The sequence below is a fragment of the Phycodurus eques genome, chromosome 23 (assembly GCF_024500275.1).
Source record: "Phycodurus eques isolate BA_2022a chromosome 23, UOR_Pequ_1.1, whole genome shotgun sequence".
Lineage (NCBI taxonomy): Eukaryota > Metazoa > Chordata > Actinopteri > Syngnathiformes > Syngnathidae > Phycodurus > Phycodurus eques.
The window spans coordinates 7,099,487-7,121,058 of NC_084547.1; the positions used below are offsets into that span (position 1 = coordinate 7,099,487).

The window sequence follows — 21,572 nt, forward strand, 5'->3', positions numbered from 1 at the left end:
AGAAATGTGTGAGATTTTTGGGGGGGGAAAATGGTTTAACTGTTTCATCTTTAGGGGTCGGGGGGAAGGCGTGGTCTCTCCACAGAACAGCCAGTTGTACCATGTCGACCCGCCCCCGCCTCTCCCACCCACACCTCCCCCTCTGCTGTTTAATAGACGCAGCACAATATCAAATAGTTGCAGGGATCAAATTCTCCAAAAGGAAGGAGGCTGCTGTGTGTGTGTGTTTGTGTGGAATGAGAGATAAAGGCCTGGCTGTGATGGGGGGTCAACAGGAAGGAGGGGGGGGAGGGCACACGAGGTGGGAATGATGGGAAATGAGCGGCAGACAGGACGGCTCAGTGGAGGGCTCACAAGAAGAAAAGACAGCGACACAAAAAGTGGAATTGGAACTTTTTTTTCTCCCTCTCTGGAATGGCGAAGGCCGAGAAGACAGAGCGGCGGGTGGGGGGACGGGGGATGTTGATGGTGGCAAACAAAGAGAACGTGAAGAGAATGAGTCGGGGGGAGACATCAAAGGGATTTTTCAGGCCTGGTTACCGGGACAACAGACATTTGCATGCCGTTAGCTTTTTACATCATATTAGCGACACGCAAGGATGGGGGAGGGCCTGGCCTGGACGCTCCACACTATACAGTACATCTCACACACACACGCTCGATCAAACGACTCGCGAGCAGACGGACGGACGGACGAGCGCTGACACCTTTTGATTGACACCTTTCAAAACGAACCAACAGACATTAGACCTCGCACAGGAGGGAAAACAAATAGCACAAATAATAATGACCATAAAAATAAATGGTGCAGACCAGGCCAAATCGGGACGAATTCCAACAAGTTGCCCAACCGAGTAACACAATAATAATCATAAAAAGAATACAAATGCTGATAGCAAGGAGTCATGGTTGGTCAAAGCATCATGCAATCAGCGTGCGTGCGTGTGTGTGCGCCTGCGCGTGCGCGGGCAGGTGTTTTGAGTTTTCCATATGTAATCTTAGCGCACCTTCTTCCTTCATCACGCTCCCTCTCGTGCATCCTCCCTGACTCACTTCATCCTTTCATCTATCCTCCCTTCCTTTCGTCCTCTGTCCCTCGTTCTGTGAGTGTGCCGCTTCAGTGCCCTCAGTATTGTGGCAGCATGGTGCCAGTAGGCGTCGCCGTGACAGCCGTTGTCACGGTAGCATTGTTGGGGGGTGATGGAGTGTGTGTGTGTTTGTGCGTGTGTGGTTGGAGTGTATTACAGTATCAATACACTGACACTGCGACAAAAAGGACAGCAGCCGACACTATATATCACTCCTCTTCCTCCTCACCGCTAAATCAATCTCTCCTCCCTTCCATTGATTTCACACACACACAAAACTTCCTCAGCTCACCTCCTCCCGACTCAAACATCTACTGCAGCCTCACCCTTCTCCCCCATCTTTCATTTCATCTCGCATGCCCCCCCCCCCCCCCCCTCTCTCTCTCCATCACTCACCCTCACCCCACTCTCCCTCCCTCATGGCTGTTTTTCTTGTTTGTGTGTGTGTGTCTCACGCTCTCTCTGCATATTAATTGGTGCATTTTTGCTGCGGCGGAGCAAACAATCAAAGCATCATAGGCGGAAGCTCATGCCATTATTGTGTACACACACACATTATACACCGTCTACAGGACGTACAACATGGCAAACGTACACACACGTGCACTTATAGACTCGCATGGATGCTAACACAATAGCAGCGCACTCTTGCTCATCAGAATCAGAATCATCTTTATCCGGCAGATATGTCGGGTGTCAGCACACACATTTGGAATCTCTGCAAATATGTGGCCAGCACCGCATCAAAATCTGAAGGCCTCCGCAACTCCAGGCAAGTAAGCCGCACATTGCTCATAAGTCTCACTACTCTTCTTTACCCGCAATTGTGTGTGTGTGTGTGTGTGTGTGTGTGTGTCTGTAGGGGCAGGTAAGGAGTTGGGACCCTCACTCGGACCCTCGAAGCACAGCACAAGCACACAGCGGTTTTGGACTCTCCCCGGTGTCCGCTTCGAAAAGCGGTAAGGAGGTGATGTGAAGCTGGTGCGTCGGCAACGGGATCCGTTGAAGTGGGCCTCGCACTCGCGTTTTCATGATGAATCTTGGAAATGACCAAAGTTTGGCAGCATGCCAAAAGGTTCCCAATTTAGCCCGCACCTTCTGCCAAGTAGGGGTTGAACCACTCAAGATTTGATGTCGTCGACAATAATATAAAGCGAGTCGAAGTCGATTAATTGACGTCCGTATTGCAAATGAGAATCTATTTACCTGGGTAAATAAAGGTTGGGGGGTGAAGAAAAATCAATAAATCAATGACATCATTGATATTTTTCAGCACATAGCACAGCGGTCCCCGACCTTTTGTGCACCGCGGACCGGTTTCGCGTGAAAAGACATATTTCGACATGGGCTTCGAAACCAATAAAAACAAAGACTCGAAAGTACAACTCAGCATTAGGCGGAATGCGGTTGTTGGCCGCTCATCTGCTCTTCCCGAACATAGCGTGTCGTCAGCCGCAACATCGCTAGCTGGCTCCCCCAAAAAATCTGCATTTGTCTGTTTCACGCTTTCTGTTTCACTTTTGCTTTCATGTTGTACTTGCATAATTGAATGGTATACTTGCATGTTTTGCCAGTGGCTGCACCCCCGCTGTTATTTTTGGTCAAATACAGTATTTCCACACGCTTGAAGTATACGCCAGCCGTCGTCGCCACGCGGTGTCGCGTTGCGGCATGAACCGAGTTGTCGTTATCACACGGTTGTTCTCCGGGCATGATCGGACGTGACGTTTTGCCGATTGAGATGGAGCCTGACTTTGCGTCGCTGCCCTCGCTCCTCGCCACCAGGCATGAAGATGTTAAGACGGGCAGAAGCTAGCGCCGCGAACCGTTATTCTCATCCGCAAGCACCTTTTTTTCGTACTCTGACCCGCGCAGACGAATGAAAAGCGCCTCCTCGTTGGTTCGACATTTCATTGCTCCACAGAGAGTCGACTTGTCAATGCGGAGTATTGAAGTCGACTAATCGGGTCACCCTTCTGTCCAGGTGACCTGCTTCCGACCGGGGCTCATTTGGGCCAATTACTTCATGGAGTTCGTCCAAGTACAAGTCCCAGAATTTACCCAAAATGACCGCCTTGCTGTTGAATTTGGAGAAAAGGTTCTTTTTTTTTTTTTTTGGGTGCGTCCTGTCGCACTCGATATGTCCTCCGCCCTGTTACATGGCGATCAGTGAAACTGGTGTCCTGGGCTCTTTTTTTTTTTTCCACTTTCCATTGGATGCTACTGAGTGAGTTTTGGGGGGTTACGTTGGGGACCCCCTAAATTATATTTTCACCAAGAAATCCATCCACACACTTGCAAAAAATGTGTGAATTTTCAGACAGGTAGAAAGAAAGCCCACAAGGCCTTTCAAAGGCCGGGTGTTCAGCAGCGCTTCCAACAACGCCAACAAACTGAAGAAATAACGAGTGCCACCTGTACAGCGGCGGTTTGTTTTGAGGACGGTCAAAATGGTGACAAAATGAAAGACGGCGCGCTCCGGGTTCTGTGACTTTTCCCACAGAGCACAGCAAAGCAGGACACGGTTTGACTTTCACGCCGCCAAGACGCAATCTTGCTTTCAGGCAAGCGCGACTCGCAAAATGCTCTTTTTGACGCCAGCGTTCCGGTTTGCCACTTTTACCTTTGACGCAGCCTCACAACCCGGAAAAAGGCGCAAATGGCTCTTTAATTGTCGGTGTGAAAGACGCGAGCGAGAAGGCAAGAAGTTCTTGCGGCTTCACTTCCATCCGTGGGACAACTCGGATGCTTTTCCTTGTTCTTTCTTTCCCCTCCTCCGTGTCAGCTGCCATATTTGGGACGACGGGATGACGCTGTTGTAAAATGGAGCCCGTGCTGAGATCATAATTAACATTTCCAACCTACACGGAGCCCCCACCCTGAAGAATGGAGGGAGGGAGAGAGAACGAGAGAGAGAGGGAGGCAGAGGGAGGGGGAGCCGCCGTATGCTTGTACACAAGCCTGATTTCCATTTTTCCCCCAAGTCGTAATGTATTTAATTCCAGCTCAACGTAATCATGACGTGTCGCGTCATTAATCTGCGAGCCGCCTCACGCGTAAGTACGAATGCTTTTCGTTGCTGTCCGATAAATGTGCAAGGGTGTGCGTGCGTGCGTGCGTGCGTGCGTGAGCGCCGACGTGCACGCCGACTCACCTCGACGTGCACTTTGCTCCCCGATTGCTGTTTCTCGCCGCTTATTGTCTGCGCGTCGCTTTGTGCTGAAAAACACTTTTCGTGCATGCGCGAGCCGTCTGCAGATGCGCGCGCACGTGGCATGTATGTGAGTGCGCAACGCGTGACAGACGAGTCACATGTGACATATCATTTTTTTTAATTATTATTTTTTTTGCCTTCGCGAACTTTCGCAAGTTGCGCGAGCACGCGGCGGTCGAACCGAAAGCGAAGCCGCTGCCGGAGCTCGCACGAGCTCCTCAAGCCTCAACTTGCATTTGCAGGCGCTAAAGTTGCGCGCACGCATCCACATTTGCGCCAATCAGCCTTTTGTGGCGCAGCCAGGCAAAGGCGCACGCACGCGCGCCCCGTAATCCGATTGTTCCGAACGTTGCACGGAAGAAGGAAAGAAAAGTGCATTGGCCGGTCCGCGTGGACTTGAAGTTATTCGTTCATTTGTGGAGATTGTCAGATGAGATCCGTGATGTCTCCTCCTCCTCCTCTTGTTTCTCCTCTTCGAGTTGTTCTTGTGCTGCCCTCGAACATTTGGGGAACAAAATGGAGCCGCCAGCCGCTCACATGACTTCATTCAGTTCTCTGCTCGTTTTTTATTCGCCACCTTGTGGACGATTCGTCTTGTTGTGTGAAAATGTTTTCACGTCTTGACGCAAATAAGGAGAAAGTTTCTCAGGAGAGGAGCAGTCTTGTGACTTCTGACTGTTTTCTCTTCTATTCTTTTGTTTGTTTGTTTGTTTGTGTTTGCTTTGCACGGGCAAGACATGTTTGTGTGCGTGCGTGCGTGCGCTGAGAGATGCTCTAGTCTTGACAAAGCTGTCAAGGACGTGGTTCCATTCAGGCGTCGTCCTCGTCGCCTTTGTGTTGGGGGCCACATGCATGCAGACCAGGTGTGTGTGTGTGTGTGTGTGCGCGCGTGCGTGCGTGCGTGCGCGCGCGCATGTGTGTGGATCCCGGCCTGGCTGCATTGTGACGTTTGGAGCCCCTTTCGGTTGTCAGGCCTCTAAGCAGGCACGTAGTACATGTTGTACTACTTTTGTCCCCTTGTTCCAGAGCAACAAGTAAGTGGCCAATCAGAAGCCTTGAAGAAAGGCGCTTCCAGAAAAAGAGCCACCGCAGAATACAGAGGTCTTCCCCAAACAGATGACAGCATCGACACAGGGACTCTTGGGAAAGTCAAATCTTCTAACCTGAATAGACCCTTCCCTTAACCTTTGTGAGAAAGGTCATGGGGTCGAGGAGAGGTGAAAAGGTGCTTCCTTTCCAACATCGGAACAAACAGTCAAAAGTCACTGTTGAGTCTTGAGCCCATGCGATGTAACTTTGAGTTTAAAAGGCTTCTGAGCCTAAGGTGGTGTCTACAAATGCAGTGTAGAGTGTCTATAGTGCATACGCTTACTCACTAATAATAAGAATAATAATCACGCATACCACATATATAGCGCTGCAGGGCACTGAAAGACGCTTCACAATTGCACACACTGTTCATTCACTCCACAGTCATGTCCTTGCAGTGGTAAGCGACTTGTGTAGCCACAGGTGCCCCGAAGGGCCCAGTCTGACAGAAGCGTGGCTGCCATTCTGCACCTACGGCCCCTCCCACCACATCCAACCGCATTCATTTGTAGGCAACGCGGGGTACGTCTTGCCCAGGGACACGACGACGACATGCGCTCGGGCCGGGATACGAACCGACGACCCTCCGGTTGCATAGCTGAACACTTAGCCTCTGTTCCACACCTCCCCAAAAACTATATATTTATACACACTATACATTTATGGTTCCCCTCAAAGCTTTTGTGAAGAAAGTGCCCAAAAAAGCGAGATAAGAGACCCGTGTACGGCATTAGTGTCCAGCAGACCTTGAAGGACACCAGCGGAGCACAAGAGCAGAGCGAAGCGCTGAGTCGTCGTCGGTGGGCTTCCGTCGGGCATGAGGAGAACATTCCTGCAACGACGATGTGCAACGTGCAGACGTGCGCTAACCCGCACGTTACCATCAACTCTGGATACTTACACAATGACGACATGCGTATCGACGTCCCCCCGCAGGCAGGTAGCAGCTTTTTGTGGGGCTGATCTGATGTGTGACTGACCACAAACATTTGTGGATTGAATGTTCTCACAAAGCTTTTGAAAGGGGCCTCGTTTACGCCGTTGTCGTCACGATTGACTGAGGAAGAGAGGAATGTTTAGAAAGTGAAGCCCAGCCCTGTGAAAGGTCAAATCCTTATTTGCGGGAGTACTGTTAGGCACTCGAGGTCCAATCTATGCCAAGGTTCCTCATAGGTCCAACGGTGGCTCACCGTTGGCCCCTTTTCCGCGTCCACAAAAGTCCAGGAGTGTGGAACCTCTTAAGGTGGCACAGGTGGCAAAAGTGCTTGTGGGGAAAAAAAGTACTGACTTTGTACTTGAATGTAAAAAAGCACAGACTCTGAAATGTGCTTAACTACCAAAGTAAATGACTATTTATTCTACACAATACCCGTTTGGATAACTTGGGATAAAAACACTGTAAACAAAATAGTATCCCTCTTTTATTAACTCACATGTTCCTCCATGTCACGTCCGCCTTATCAGACTCCAAGATCTCTATAAGTCGATGATCTCAACCGCGCTTGACTTCCTCTCTCTCTGTTTACGTTTTTTATTCGTCATGTTGAAAACAGTAACGAGCCCGTTTTGACAGAGTAGTAAGTACAGATATCTGTTTTCAAATGTAGGGAGTAAAAGCAAAACATCTGAAAAATACATATCCAAGTTAAGTATTGATCACCGAAAAAACAACTTTAGTACAGAGAAAATATTTGTACTTGGTTACTTCCCACCACTGTACGCGGACTATTGTAAAGCAGAAGATCCCACGGTGGACAAAGCTCCTGAAGTGAGGATCTGAGGGCTTTCGTTTTTTAAGTACTGTGATTCTGAGGCGTTTCGGTTCTGAGGTGTTTCCTTCCACTCCACTCCACGGCCGCCGCTCAGCACCATGTTGGGCCGGCGGCACTGTGGTGACAGGATTTGTCATGGCGGAACAAAGCCCAGCCGTGGTGATTATCTTAGAAAAATGCTGCAGTTACATTTCGCTGCCATGTACACACACACGCGCACACGCACACACGGCAGGTTTGGGTTGATGTTCTTTTGTAACAGCGCCGCATGTTTTCCTTCTCTTGTGCCTCGGCTCCTTTACACTTCGCCATGTTGGCAGCCTCCAATCTACCAGCTGATATCAGCATTCCCTGGCATGGCGCCAACCCACAGCACTGCAGGACGATTGGCGGGGGGGGGGGGGGCAGCAAGGGGGGCGAGGGCAGAGGGGGCAGAGAATGAAAGAAAATGAGTGAATAATAGACAGACAGAGGGAGGGAGCGAGACGCGAGAAGAGAGGAGAAAAGAGGAGAGGGGGATGGGAGGAAGCAGTCAAGGCGAGAAACATAGACAGAAGAGCGAGAACAATCATCGTGGATTAACCTGCGTGCACTGATATCGCTGTGACTCACAGCTGAGCTAAAATGTCAACCGGCTGTGCGTAACAATCTCATCACACGTGCGTACAAGAGACACACGTCACATGTGCCGCACAACACAAATTGTGCGACCTCGTGTGTCGTGGCGCTCCTCCATGTTGGCCGTGATGGATGGATCCTAGCAACACAACAAACGCACAATCAAGTGTGCATCTCTGAAGGCACCACACCCACTTTTCCTAAATATCGTGGATGTGCGCGTGCATCCGAGCACACCGGAAGGGCGTGTTGGGATGTCCAAATATCGCCTTTCCTGTTTGGGACGGTGAACGTCCAGCGGTGGTGTCCCAACACACACTCACATGTGCACACAAACTCGTGTGTGTAAATGTGTAACAGGTGCCTACCTGTTACACACACACGCTCACACAGTGAAAAAAAAACTCCATGAGATTAGTTTGTGAATGCCTATTGCCATTGTTCAACATTTCTGTGACTCATAAGTGAAAGCACAACTCCGAATAAATAAATGCACACTCTCGTCGACAGAGATGCTGTATACATGTTGATCATATATTCATCATACATTCCTAATACCAACGTATGCAGGGATCTGCTCTGAGGTGTTCTTTCCCACAATAAACGATCAAATAAATGAATAAAAGATTGCACATTTAGTCACGGCTGCGGGTTGGCTTTCAGTTGAGAGTTCATCACTCATGGCTTGGGGATAAAGACGTGTTGATGAAGCCTTGGCTGTGTTCCTCTTGCCGTCTAAAGAGTTTCTTTACGTTTTCTTGTTCTTTCTTCACAGGGGATCGAAGGAGGAGTTGGACCCCCCCCGGCCGAGAGCCTGAAGAATGGCATAACGCCGCATACGCTCCCGGTAATTCCTCCAATGCCGCAGACCACAGCAGTGGTCCGGTAGCCCGCTAACGTGCGTTTGCTTGTCTGCTTGTTGTCCAAGCAGAGGATGGATTCCACCTGTTCCCCTGAGCCGCCGCCCCATCCCAAAAGCCCGGAAGCTTCCCCTCGGGGTCCGAACGCAGCGCCGCGCACCCCTCTTTCTGTGTCGGCCCCGGCTGAGGAGGACCATCCAAACCGCCGGGGCCAAGAAGATGATCAACAAAACGGTGATGCTTTTCCGTCCCCCACCCCGGCTGTGGCTCTATTCCCGGGAGGGGGAGGAGCCGAAGCGGGACGCAGTCCGACTTTGGACTCTTCTCCGCCGGCCACGCCCTCGGCACCCCCCTTCGGATTTGGAGCCCTGGAGTTTGCCCTCTCCTCGGGGCCCAGCGGAAGCTGCAATGATGAGCTGGACCTACAGCTCTTCCAGAGGAATGCTTTCACCAGGGCGGCAACCGGAGGGGGAGGGGCGGCGTCGGGACCGTCGCTCCGGTTCTCCTGTCACGTCTGTGGGAAGAGATTCCGATTCCAAAGCATTTTGTCCCTTCACGCCAGAGCCCACAGTCTGGACCGACACCGTCAAGCCTCGTCGCATTATCGGGCCGCTCTCCCTTCGGCGCCTCTCAAACAGAACCTTGGAGACCAAATGAACAAAAAACAACAGATTCAGAAGGACAGAAGGCACTCGGTGAGCGGGAATCTTACAGGGGCGCTCCCAGGGGAGGACGAGGAAGAGGAGGATGGTCCCAAAGATGCAGAATTGGAACAGAACCACACAACATTGAGCCCTCCGCTAAATGAAGACCTTACTCCTTGGACAGCGTCTGCTCCTGCCCCATCGACGTTCCGTTGCCACGCCTGCAAAGGAAAATTTCGTACGGCTTCTGAGTTGGCGCGCCACGTACGCATTCTCCACAACCCATACAAATGCACGCTTTGTCCTTTCTCCGCCAACCAGGAAGGCTCCCTGGCATCACATCTGCAGGAGTGCCACCCCTCCCCAGAGGGGCCCACTTTGCTTTCACCCTTTACCAATTCCCGGCCGGTCGGCGTTTCCTCAGAAGCTCCCCAAACCTCATCCCCTGCCAAAGTGTCAGGATCGTCCTTGTTGCCGGCATTCCGTTGCGATACTTGCGGACAGAGGTTCACTCAGTCGTGGTTCCTCAAGGGACACATGCGAAAGCACAAGGACTCCTTGGACCATAAGTGTCAGGTGTGCGGGCGTGGCTTCAAGGAGCCGTGGTTCCTCAAAAACCACATGAAAGTACACCTCAATAAACTCGGCCTCAAAGCCGGCATGGGAAGCGTCGACGCCGATCCACAGGCCAAAGGCTCCGCGGGTCACCTGTCCCTGAACGCCCTCTATTCCAGCCTTCTTTTGGCTCGGAAGGGGTCTGGCAGAACAGGGCAAGGAAGGCCAGAGAAGGAGGGCACAAGGAGGATGCGGACGGATTCCTGCAAGTCGGCTATCCTGGGCTACTTGGGCCTTCCCGGCGACAGCGGCGGGGCCAGCTGCACGGAGAGACTCCAAGCCGTAGCCCAAGTGGCTGAGAGGGGAAACAGTGGCGGCACCGTGAGTACGGAAGGGGGGGAAGTCGGAAGAGAGAGGACGGAGCCCAGATGCACCATCGAAGGAGAGGAGCAAACACCCTGGTGGCAGCTGGTGGCTCGAAGCCTCACTGTGGCTCAGCAGCAGCAGCAGCACCAGCAGAGAGAGCGACACAGGGCTCACCATACCGGTCTGAACAGGACTGTAGGAGTAGAGACCGACCCGGTCAGAGCCTACGCAGACACTATGGATCCTAGAGGAGCTGCCGGAGGAGCTCCCAGTGCAGCCGAGGGTTCATGGGAATGTCCGGACTGCGGAAAGCTCTTCCACAGCCTCCAGCAGGTGCTTGTTCACGCCCGTGTACACACTCACAAGGCCCAGAAAGAAGGAGCTTCAGCTGAGATGGACGGAACTTGCAGCTCCAGTCGAGCCAGAGGAAGCCCCAGCGAACTGGGCCAGGAATCCAAAGTGCAACAAGCAGCGGCGGCAAGCTTTCAGTCTGTCATGCCAGACTTCAAAGGTCAGCCTCTTCCCCTGGAATTCCTTGTCTTTGCTCGCTGCTTGCCTTCCTCATGTTTGTTTGTGCTGCTTTCACAGGACAGAACGGGACCATGGGGGCGCTGTCGGCTGCGGCTTCGCTTTCCAGCAGCAGGGAACGCGTCCGCGGTCGAGGGATTAAGGATTGTCCCTACTGCGGTAAAGCCTTCCGCTCATCCCATCACCTCAAAGTGCACCTGAGAGTCCACACAGGTAGGAACCTTCTGCTGTTGGCTTCGTCTTAATTCGAGTTCTTCTCTCAGCACAACTCATCTTACCTGCTTGGGAAGTTATTTGTGCTTTTTACCCCACAATATTATAGCTTCTTTTCACACTCTCATTCAAATATTATTCCGAGCTCATTTTCTGTCCTTTAACTTCGCTATGGTGACCTGACCTAAGCCGCTAATCGTTAGCTGCTGAGTCAGAAGTGGAGAATTCCAGCTGATCACACATCGTCATGTGCTTCGATTTCAGTCTTTGATGTAACACTGCCCTCTGCCTTGCCAGTGTGTCACTACAAATGATGGAATGGAACGTTTCCATGTCTAAAATGCCTTGTGTTTTTTCGTCAAGGTGAGAGACCCTACAAGTGCCCCCACTGCGACTACGCCGGCACTCAGTCGGGTTCGCTCAAATACCACCTTCAACGGCACCACAGAGAGCAACGCAACCTGTCGGGGTCGGCGGCGGCCGCTGTGGGTGGACTCGCCGCCGGCGTCAACGGTCCGACCTCAGTTAAGCAGCGGCGATCGCAAACCGATCCCAAAGCCCAGTCAGACAGTCTCGCCTCCGAGCCCGGCCAGCGGTCTTGGCTCCTCGGACTTCCGCGGCAGCATCAGACTGGTCAAGGAGCCCTTGCGTCTCTTAGGGACATTGACGCGGAGACCCAGTACCGCTATCTATCGGGGATGACGGGGGGCTTCTACCCTGGTGGTATGGAAGGAGCGTGGGTCAGGGAGTCTCCTCCTCCGAAAGCCCTCAAGGTTTCCCGCCGTAAGCCTCTTACCACCAACCGGATGGTGGCGGTCTGCGACAAACGAGCGTCAGCTTCCCCGGGTCAAACAGGCGCCTTTGAACCCCTCGATCTGTCCCGGCGTTCTACGCCAGGCCTCGGAGGGCTGGAAGAAGAAGGAGGAGAACGCATCAAACTGAAGCAGTGTTTGGACTGTCCGTTTCGGACATCCTCCGCTGAGCTCATGACCATGCACCTCCAGGTCAACCACACCAGTAAGTCCCGCCGTAAAATAACCTCTTTGTCCACCTTCGACGACAAGGACAAAGACGGGGCCCTGAAGGGCTCCGGATCCTGGCACCAGCCCGATTCGCTCTGGATTTGGGGGTACACCGATGAGTCTCAAGCGGAAGCCCGGGAAGGCTCCTCAAACCAGATCTGGACCCCCAACGGGCTCCCTCCGGACCATCACAGTGACATGCGAGCGATGAGCCCGGCCCTCCAAAGTGATTCGGGGGGTGACGATGGTGAAGAGCAGGAGGATGAAGACGAGTGCAGCAGCGGCCCAGAGGACCAACACGAGAGAAACGACCTCGCAGATTAAAACAGCTGTTCATTTTCGAGACGTTTTTTTACTCCTTTTTGCAAAACACATTCGTAAGTGCAAGAAGCATTCCATCAAAGGTGGTCCACGATCAGACTTCGGGATGGGATTTTCTGCGTGGTCTCTCTTCGAACAGGAGGTGTGAACATCGGGTGGAGTGCATTTAGACTTCTAGTGTTCTTGTGGCTGCAAGCTGTCACAATGAAAATAAGGTAGCGGCAGTGATGAAAACACAAAGACGTCCCAGTAGAAAGTGTAGCTTTTACCATGAGAAAAAGAAAAAAAAAGCTTTTTAATGGTGTTTGGTTGGAAAATGACTTAGATGTTTGTGAGCTGAATGTCCTTACGCAGCACTGTGCAACTTGTTTTTCTTTTTGTGGACCAAATGTTGTTTTTCTTGTCGACGGCGGATCATCTCCCGATCCAAGCGTGTGGTGTTGAAGAGCGTTGGTGTGTTTCCGCCAATGGAGCGTACGGCCACAGACGCCGATCTCCAACTGGACGCTGCTGACGAGCGTCAAATCCACCGTGCCTTCTGTTTCGAGCACTTCCTGGTCTGTTTTGTACAACCGGCTTCTTTTCGTCTGTCCATTCCGCCAAAGCAGACCCCACCCAGAGATGGGGACTTGAGTCATTGAGACTTGAGCCAGAGTTGACTGCCTTCACTGTTTTGATGACTTGTGACTTGACTTGACTTGTACTTAATTGGGAGTAAACAACTCGGGACTTGATTTGAGACCATGATGAGGTGTTCTAAGGCACAGTAGTCATAAAGACAATCAGCCTGTTTTTGTGTGGACTTTCCCCTTCCCGACCAGGGACGCCAAATGCCAAACAATCGTATGTTTTATAAGATTATCCTTAGGTCTGAGGTTGGCTAAGAGTGGTTTTGTTGTTGACCAAGAGGTCTGGGCCGACAATCTTAAATAATGAACGTGTTCAATTTTTATGACCAAAAGTCTTCTTCATGTTTGTGGGGAAAACTAACTGACGTCTCCCCAAGTCATGACACTTTGAGTTGTGACGTGGAACAGAACATAGTCAATCAAGAAGCGCCCTGACTCAGCAAAGGGAAAAGACCGTAAATAAAAACAAACATATCTATATCTATATATATATATATATATATATGTCGTTTTTTTGGGATAAAAGTGGGTTCCCCAGACGGAAAGAAGTATTTTCCAAAGCAAGTCTTTTTGGACGACATCGCCATTTTACAAGGCAAACTTCGGGCACACTTGAGAAACATCAGCACATATCTGGAAGTGTTTCGTCTTTTTGTTTTGGGAGGTCACCTGCGATCAGGTGAGGTTTCGAGATCTGCGGCAGACGAGATTATTGCCGCACACCACACAATTATCTTTATGTGTGGTCTGTCACAGATAATAAATCTTTTCCAATTTGAAACATCCTTGTGTGTACCAGGCCCAAGTTTGATGAATTGGCCAATAATATGGTGATCTGACCGTTTTTGTGGTCTCTCTTTATGATGCTGCAGGTAAGACTTCACTTGACTTGACTCGAGTCAACCTGTGACTTGACCTGACTTGACTCAGGTTTTGCTTGAGACTTCTACGTGTGACTTAATGCCATCTCTGGCAGACCGCCTCGAGCCCAGACCTTAAACAAAGGACGTAGTGTAGAGTCAAGACTAAGGGCCAGATTAAATCTGGACAAAATCTGTCCAAGGAGACATTAAAAGATAGACGGAGACCAATAATCTTCTCTTCCCCATCGCTCTTCCCGCCAATCCTTCCGTTTGTGGTCCCGAGGCCTTCGTTGGACTTCCTGTGTGTGTGACATGTTTCAAACATGCTGTCGTGCTTGAAAGGAAACGTCATGTTGAATGTCGTACAGCTAGCTAGCGTAGAGATGTCGCTGGTATTAGTGGCGGTTCTAGCCCGTTATTAGCGGTTTTCAGACCGGGTCGGAGGGTTCTTTCAGGGGGGGCCGGACTACAATTGTCAACGGGGGGCAAATTGGAAATTTTGACAGACTAGTCCGGTCACATCCTATCTCTTTTGTCGGGGGGGGGGGGGCACTGCCAAGAACCGCCACTTGCTGGTATATTGTTTTTCTTTCAAAGTGAGAGCACAAACCCGAGCCACCGCTCTTCCCGACTCAAACCCGCCCGCCAATCCGGTCGTTGGCTCGTTTTGAATGTATTGGCGAAGGGAAACCCCTCCCGCAATGCAAACGGCGACGGGCCACCTGCAATATTTGCACCTCAAAGGTCGTCCGAAGGCGGCGGCGCCGAGCTGGGTTTGCGCTCTCGTGTAGTCGGCTGAGTCATCTAACGTATTCTAGTCGTGACTAATATGATCAGCAAAAAAAACAAATCATAATAATAATAATAAAAAAATAAAAAAATACTTGACGTGATTGAAAGCATTTCTCTTGACAAGACTCAAGCTGCACGGCTCTGGGATCCTTCGCTCTCCAAATGTGTGATTGTCGACGTGTCATTTGATTGACAGCGGGAACGGATGACACAACTCGAGTAGCTTGTGGAAATATCACCAATTAGTTTGTCCTGTTTGATTGTTTACATCATTTTCATTGATACGAAACAATAGCCAATGAAACACCGAACATTTATGTTGCGTGGTCCCAGCCGCTGCAAAATCTTTTCTTGTTCATTTTAACCCTCTCAAATACCTACACACACACACAGACACGCACGCGTGCGTTTTTGTTAATGTGTTGCGGTAACAAATGAACTTTGTACATGAACTGTATGAAAATAATCCCTAAATCCTTGACCACGTCCAAAGAACTGAAGAACTGAAACCCAAATATCGAGTAGGCCTTGATTTGTTTTTGACGAAATAGCGACCTCCAGTGCACGCGGCTGTCGGTACATTGGCTAACTTTCGAGCGGTTTTAGGCAAAACCACAAGCAGCACGCGGACAAGCGGAAGCAGCCAGCGGTTGATCGACTGCTCCGGGCTCGACCTCCGCCTGACGCCCCATTATCCTCCCTGCTGACTGGGGGGGGCCGTCAAGCGTGGGAGAGCGAGCGAGCGAGCATCCTCATCCTCCTCCTCCTCCTCGCAGCATCCGCGGGCTTCAGCACCAGCACTTTTCTCCTCCTCCTCCTCCTCCTCCTCCTCCTCTTCCTGCTTCTACTTGTCCTTTTTGACTTGAGCGTCCACTGCAGCGGCGGCACACAAGAGCCACTCTTCTTCCTCGTCCAGAAGCGCTGCAGATTTGCACCATGAGCGAGGTGAGTGTGCACGAACGCTTCATCTTCATCATGCGCCACACGCTCTTCCTCTTCCTCCCTCGAGAGTCTTCCTCTCAAGGTGCGGCGTCAACTCCAGCTTTTTTCATCTTCTTGTTCTTGTTGTTTGGTGCTTTTGTCGCAGTGTTGTTGTGCTGCAGAGGCCTGCTGCACGTGCGGGAGCCAGCTCACACAACCAAAAACATGGTCCCAAAACTTAAACGGCTCACTTTCAAACATTTCTTCGTATTTTGCGCACACGTTGGTTTCAAAAGTTGTTGAACACTCATTCCATCATTATTAGGATTTCTAGTTTTGAACACTATTTTGGAGAATAACCCAATCAAAAGGTTGTAAGCAGTGTATAGTATTGTTAGCTTTATGGATACCTGTCTCTCAGCGCTGATTAGTTTCTTTGTTGACTATTTATGGATGTATGGCTTTTTTTGCAACACAGTGCTGCTGACTATTCTTGCTGCTCTTCATTGACGGTATACACTGTACATGGTAGCTATTGATTTATTCATGGACAGTAGCCATTTTCTTCTGCATATATATATATATATGTGTGTGTGTGTGTGTGTGTGTGTGCGTGTGTGTGTATATATATACAACCCCAATTCCAATGAAGTTGGCACGTTGTGTTGAACATAAAAACAGAATACAGTGTTTTGCAAATCATGTTTGACCTATATTTAATTGAATACACTACAAAGAAAAGATATTTAATATTCAAACTGATAAACTTTATTGTTTTTAGCAAATAATCATTACCTTAGAATTTTATGGCTGCAACACGTTCCAAAAAAGCCCTCAACAGGTGGCAAAAAAGAGTGAGCAAGTTGAGGAATGCTCATCAAACACCTGTTCGTGCAAGAGACCCCGGACTGTTGAACAGCTGAAGCTGTACATCGAGCAAGAATGGGAAAGAATTCCACCTACAAAGCTTCAACAATTAGTGTCCTCGGTTCCCAAACGTTTATTGAATGTTGCTAAAAGAAAAGGTGATATATATATATACATATATACACACACACATTGTTTCATATGTATGTATGTATATGTGTATATGTATATATATATATATATATATATATATATATATATATATATATATACACATACATATATATATGTACATATATATGTGTGTGTGTGTGTATATGTGTGTATATATGTATATACAGCCCGCGACCCTAGTGAGGATAAGCGGTAAAGAAAATGGATGGATGGATGTCTTCTGCTTATGTGGTTAAATTCAAGTTTGCTCGCTTGGCAATTTCGGCTTTTTTTTTTTTCTCTCTCCTGTTTCGGCTCGACGTCAGCAGCTGCACGCTTCTTTGTTTGACAGCTCGTCTCCTCAGGCTGAAAGCTTCTCAGCCGCTTCCTTTTCACCGGCTTCTACTCAATACACACACACAAAAAAGCATATATGCATGTGTATATATACAGATATATATGTATACGTATGTGTGTGTGTGTGTGTGTATATATATATATATATATATATATATATATATATATATATATATATACACACACACGCTTCTTTTCCCCTTCACGACCATTTCAGACCCACCCACTCCCACTGGCTTACATAAAGCCATAAAGGCACTATTTTTAGTGGGCCCCACTTTCACGTCTTCAGTAGAAAGAGTGACGAGTCAAATGCCGGCTAAGTGCCCCCCACTGTTACCACCCACAAGAGATTTAAACTTTACCGTTGGGCTTTGGGAATATTGTCACTGTTGTGTGGATCGACTCATCCTGGTAAACAGTGGGGTGGGGGGGGCGTCCAAATGAAGGCTGGAGCGCGGCACCGGAACAGAAAGGCGAAAAGCTCTCCGGCTAACATTAAGGTGCGCAAAAATGGAAGTATCACAAGATTACATAAGAGGCGTAATCCTCATTGTATTCCCACTGCGGAGGGATCGGAAGCATCGCTGTACGTCACTGAATGGGCTTCATTCCAGGAAGACGAGCATGCTGGGGGCTTGCGTGTCCATCTGGCCTCCATTCACGCTGGCCCACTTCCTCCTCAATAGCTACGGCACTTTCCTTCCAATCTTTCTGCACTTCTTTTCCTCACGCTCCATATGTGTCTTTCTCTCTCCGTCAGCCGCCCGACCCGGGGGGCTTCTCCTTAAACGCTGCAATCTGTAGTTTTCTCTCGGGTCCAGCGCCACCGACAGCCTGGCTGATGCATGCAGGGAGATCCTGACTTTGTTCCTCATCACTTTATGGCGACACAGTGATCATCGTATTGTCATCATCGATATAAGAATGTGTATCGAGTGAATCGTATCGTATTCGATACAGCTGTCTGTGTGATGCGGTCCACTCAGCACAATGCGAAACAAACTGTATGAGACTGATGAACAAATTGGGATCGGGTGGATGAAAAGAACAACTGCACAGACGATTTCGTCTGAATCGGATCATCGGTCATCTCCGGTGTCGGTCAGAGCCGCGTCAGCGGGTTACTCGGAATTCAGGAAGCGGCAGGCGGCGTCTGTGAGCCACAGAAAGTTCGCAAAAGGAAAGAGGAAAAGCCTTCAAAGTTTGAAAAGACGGCTGGAAAAAGGACAACATCACGACGCCAAGGCCAAAATGAAAAAAAGAACAAATGATTGGTTTGAAAAGGGCATGGCGACACTGGAAAAGAACAAATCTGACTGAAATTTGTGAGAAAAGGACGAATCCGTTCCAGAAAATAAGTCATGGAATCTGTTTGAAAAGATCTCAGCTACTCACCACCGTTTGTGAGAAAAGAACTGGTTTACGCTGCTCTCGACTTTGGTAGAAAAGGACTAAGCAAGCGATTCCCTGTTGTTTCAAAGGATTGTGTTACCTGTGCTGTAGGAGGACTCTCCTGTCAATGGAAACACGTCATGAAGGGTTGGCTACAGTTTTCTTTGAAGATTTGTGGCCTGGCGCCTTTTTGGGCAACTTGCACGTTCACTGGGAATTTGTGTTGTTTTTCTTTTTCCGATTGTATCTTTTGAAAAACTGAAAAAGGAAAAGAAGCCGCACAAATGCGTTCGGGATCAGCACAGTCCACCGTCGAGGATTGTGTGTCAGATGAGATGTTTCCCGTCCTGCACGTTTGTCCAAGTGTGACACTGGAAAAATTGCAGAGCTCTCGACGCCACCGCATTTGGTAGACGTTTGACGTGTTGCTTTTCTTCTTCTTCCTCCCAGCTGACATCTCCGAAGTCGGCCAACAGCGGCCAGACGGCTGCAGACGACAACAAAGGTGCGTGAATAACCACACTCCTGCCATAACGGCCTCCGTTTTGCCTTATGTGCAGTCGAGCCGCGGCCACTATTTGAGCAAATGTGCCGTTCCCATCTGAAAACAGCCCAAACAAAGCTGCTCATATGCATGAGCTGGATCTGGTTGAAACGAGCAGCTAGGAATGCAACAACACTGACTACAATTATTTTGTAAAGGACTTATGGGGACTAGAATGCGTTGAAAAAGAAAACATCTAACCAGAATCCGTTAGAAAAGGACAAATTGAAATCAGAATTGGTTAGAAAAGAACAAATCGAGATGAAAATTTGTGAGGACAAGTCTAGACTAGAATGTGTTCGAAAAGGACTCGTCTACACCAACGCTTGTTTGAAAAAGGACAAAATAACACCAGAATCTGTTAGAAAAGGACAAATTGATATCAGACGTATCGAGATGAGGATTGTTAGAAACAAGCAAGCTAATCTAACTGAGACCCGTCCCCTTTGTCCCGTGCACATACCCCCCCCCCCCCCCCGCCTCGTCTCACACCGGTCCCGCCCCATGCAGACAAGGCCTCGCCGGCGAAGCCTCTCGAGACGGAGGAGGAGATCGACATCGACCTGGAGGCGCCGGAAACGGAGAAGGCGGCGCTGGCCATCCAGAACCAGTTCAGGCGCTTCCAAAAGAAAAAGAAGTAGAGTGACTGTATGGAATGGAAGCTAAAGAATGACAAAAAGACAAAAAACAAAAACAAAACTTTCCGCTCATGTACAGAAATGTTGGGGTGGGTGGGGCTATTATTTAAATGTTGAGGATTTTTTGCTATCGTTTGCAAAGTATCATAAGTTTTTTGCATGACATTGAGGGGAGGCGCCGGGGAAAATCATTCCGAATCACGAGCGCGGCCAAGCCCGACGACGACCGCGGCTCTGAACGCACAAAAACAAAAGACAAGAGAAGACGAGCACACTTGGCCGGCGTCCGGTTTCACGACGGCAAAGGCGATGCGGCGGCGGGCGTGGTAACGGGCTGCTTACACCTCGTGTCTCAGGCAGGACGGACGTGGAAAGCGCAGCCCATCTTATTCAAAGGTTTCTCGAGGCATTACGTTTGACATGTCACTAGCGCTACTGACGTCAGCCTGGGCACTTTGGTAACCTGAACGCCTCGCGCCCTAACCCCGACCGGCAGCCGGCGTCGTGTTACCGGTGCGCCCGCCGGAGGGGCGTCCGCTCGCTGGGTGTCAGATTTCCCTCTGTTCCGCGCGCGTCACCTTCCGAACGCCGACCGGGAGAAACGAGGACAAAAGCCGGCCTAGATTCCGAGCGCACGGTGCCACCTTTGACGCTTTGCTAACTGGTAACAAGAGCCTAATTAGTCAATTATTATAGGAATGTAACCTCTTTTCTATTTCCAGCCAGGCCCCATTTCCTCCTTTTTGCTCATTGGCTACAAGCCTCGAGTTGTTCTCTTAGGCACAGCTTTCCTTCTTGCTCTGCTCGAATTCCCATTTGTACCGGAGGACATTCGGACGCCAATTAGAACTCGCATCTCTTCGCGCTCAGGCTGTGCTTGAAATCGTCGCAAATGGCAATCTCCAGAAAAGAATTCCAATGAGTTTGCAAAGGACAAATCCAAATGTGAATTGGTAAAACATTTGTGAGGAAGGGTCAGATCTTGACAATCTGTTGGAAAAAGACAAATCATGGTGACAAGTTGTTGGAAAAGAATTTGTTCCAAAAGGACAAATTTGTTCCCAAAACACAAATCTAGATGAGAATGTGTCGGAAAAGGCTCAGATCTGGATGGGATTATGATGATTATTTTTTCTTCTCGAAAGGGACACATTTCTTTCAAGATGAGAATGCGTTGGAGAAGGCTCAGATTTCCAGGAGAATTGGTTCGAAAACCGTCCGATCAGGGCAAGAATCTGTTTGACAAATCCAAATGAGAATTGGTTTGAGCGTGTCCACTCAAAAGGCCGCTAGCGTCGCTGCCTTACTGTGTCTCGTCGACGTGGAAGAAGGTCAATCTTTTCCGAAAGCCGAGTCGCTCGGTGCGAATGTGGCGTTAGCCGGCGATTCCAAACGCAGCCGTCCTCTCTGTCCTCCGCAGAGTTCTTACTTCACATAACTGCTGTTTGATTTGTTGAAATACTGTGCGCATTCTTCCTGTTGTGAAGGCATGTGACGTCCACAACACTTTCTTTTTGTGCACTCAATAAAATCTGCCGCTTTTGGCATTACACTCTTGTTGTGTTGCTTTTTGTGCTCTCGCCCCGCCGGAAGTCGAAATAGACACCAAGGAGCTTCTCCCCACCGGTTCGGACTTTTTCAAGATTATAGATACTGTATATTTATTATGACATCGCTGCTCTAATGTGGAGCATTCAGTCTGACAAATGTCGACACCAAGTAGTGAAAAAGGTCACATTTGTTAGAAAAGGACAAATCTATCGAGAATTTGTCAGAAAAGGGCCAGAATGACAAGAAAAAGACATCAAATCTAAAGGAATATTTCAAAAGCGGAACAATAGTCCTGCCTGCCCTCGTTAAAAGGTTAGCGGGATGTATATAGGTGGGGGTCGGCTTGTTTGCTGACTTCTGTTGGCTTTTACCGCTGTCAATCAAGAGGCAAGTACGATCGCCTCTTCCTCACCTCTCCTTCCCGCGGCGAGACGAGCGCGAGCAGTGACAGGCAGTGCGTGTATTCAAGTCACTATTTGTTTGTTATCGGACATAACGCTGCACTGTTCTGTTAATGTAGTATTTTCTTTGGCAATGTCACATGATGAATTTATGTGCTCTTTTTAGATGCA

General features: G+C 49.5%; 1 protein-coding gene and 1 long non-coding RNA gene across 5 annotated transcripts; one reads left to right on the forward strand and one right to left on the reverse strand.

Annotated features, from left to right (window-relative positions):
* The first annotated feature begins 1,652 nt into the window (after positions 1 to 1,652).
* znf219 (zinc finger protein 219) lies at positions 1,653 to 14,623 on the forward strand. Of its 4 annotated transcripts, none has more exons than XM_061669609.1 (5): positions 1,653 to 2,047; positions 8,557 to 8,628; positions 8,713 to 10,717; positions 10,795 to 10,947; positions 11,311 to 14,623. In XM_061669609.1, the coding sequence occupies exons 3-5, from the start codon at positions 8,716 to 8,718 to the stop codon at positions 12,291 to 12,293; spliced, it is 3,138 nt and encodes a 1,045-aa protein (XP_061525593.1). In that variant the 5' UTR covers positions 1,653 to 2,047; positions 8,557 to 8,628; positions 8,713 to 8,715; the 3' UTR covers positions 12,294 to 14,623. The 4 variants fall into 4 exon arrangements, with proteins under 4 accessions (XP_061525593.1, XP_061525594.1, XP_061525591.1 ...); XM_061669610.1 differs by having other exon boundaries at positions 1,963 to 2,047; positions 8,710 to 10,717; XM_061669607.1 differs by lacking the exon at positions 1,653 to 2,047 and adding an exon at positions 3,997 to 4,144 and having other exon boundaries at positions 8,710 to 10,717.
* Positions 14,624 to 17,001: 2,378 nt separating this feature from the next.
* LOC133397793 (uncharacterized) lies at positions 17,002 to 20,133 on the reverse strand. Its single transcript, XR_009767695.1, has 3 exons — positions 19,792 to 20,133; positions 18,368 to 18,754; positions 17,002 to 18,028 (listed from the first exon to the last, which is right to left on the reverse strand). It is a non-coding gene; the product is annotated as an uncharacterized LOC133397793 (long non-coding RNA).
* Positions 20,134 to 21,572: the final 1,439 nt, after the last annotated feature.

Coding starts and splice junctions, on each gene's coding strand:
- znf219 (XM_061669607.1), top strand. CDS start 4,106: ATGACGTGTCGCGTCATTAATCTGCGAGCCGCCTCACGC. Junction 4,145..8,556: donor ATCTGCGAGCCGCCTCACGC/GTAAGTACGAAT, acceptor CTTTCTTCACAG/GGGATCGAAGGAGGAGTTGG. Junction 10,718..10,794: donor TGTCATGCCAGACTTCAAAG/GTCAGCCTCTTC, acceptor CTGCTTTCACAG/GACAGAACGGGACCATGGGG.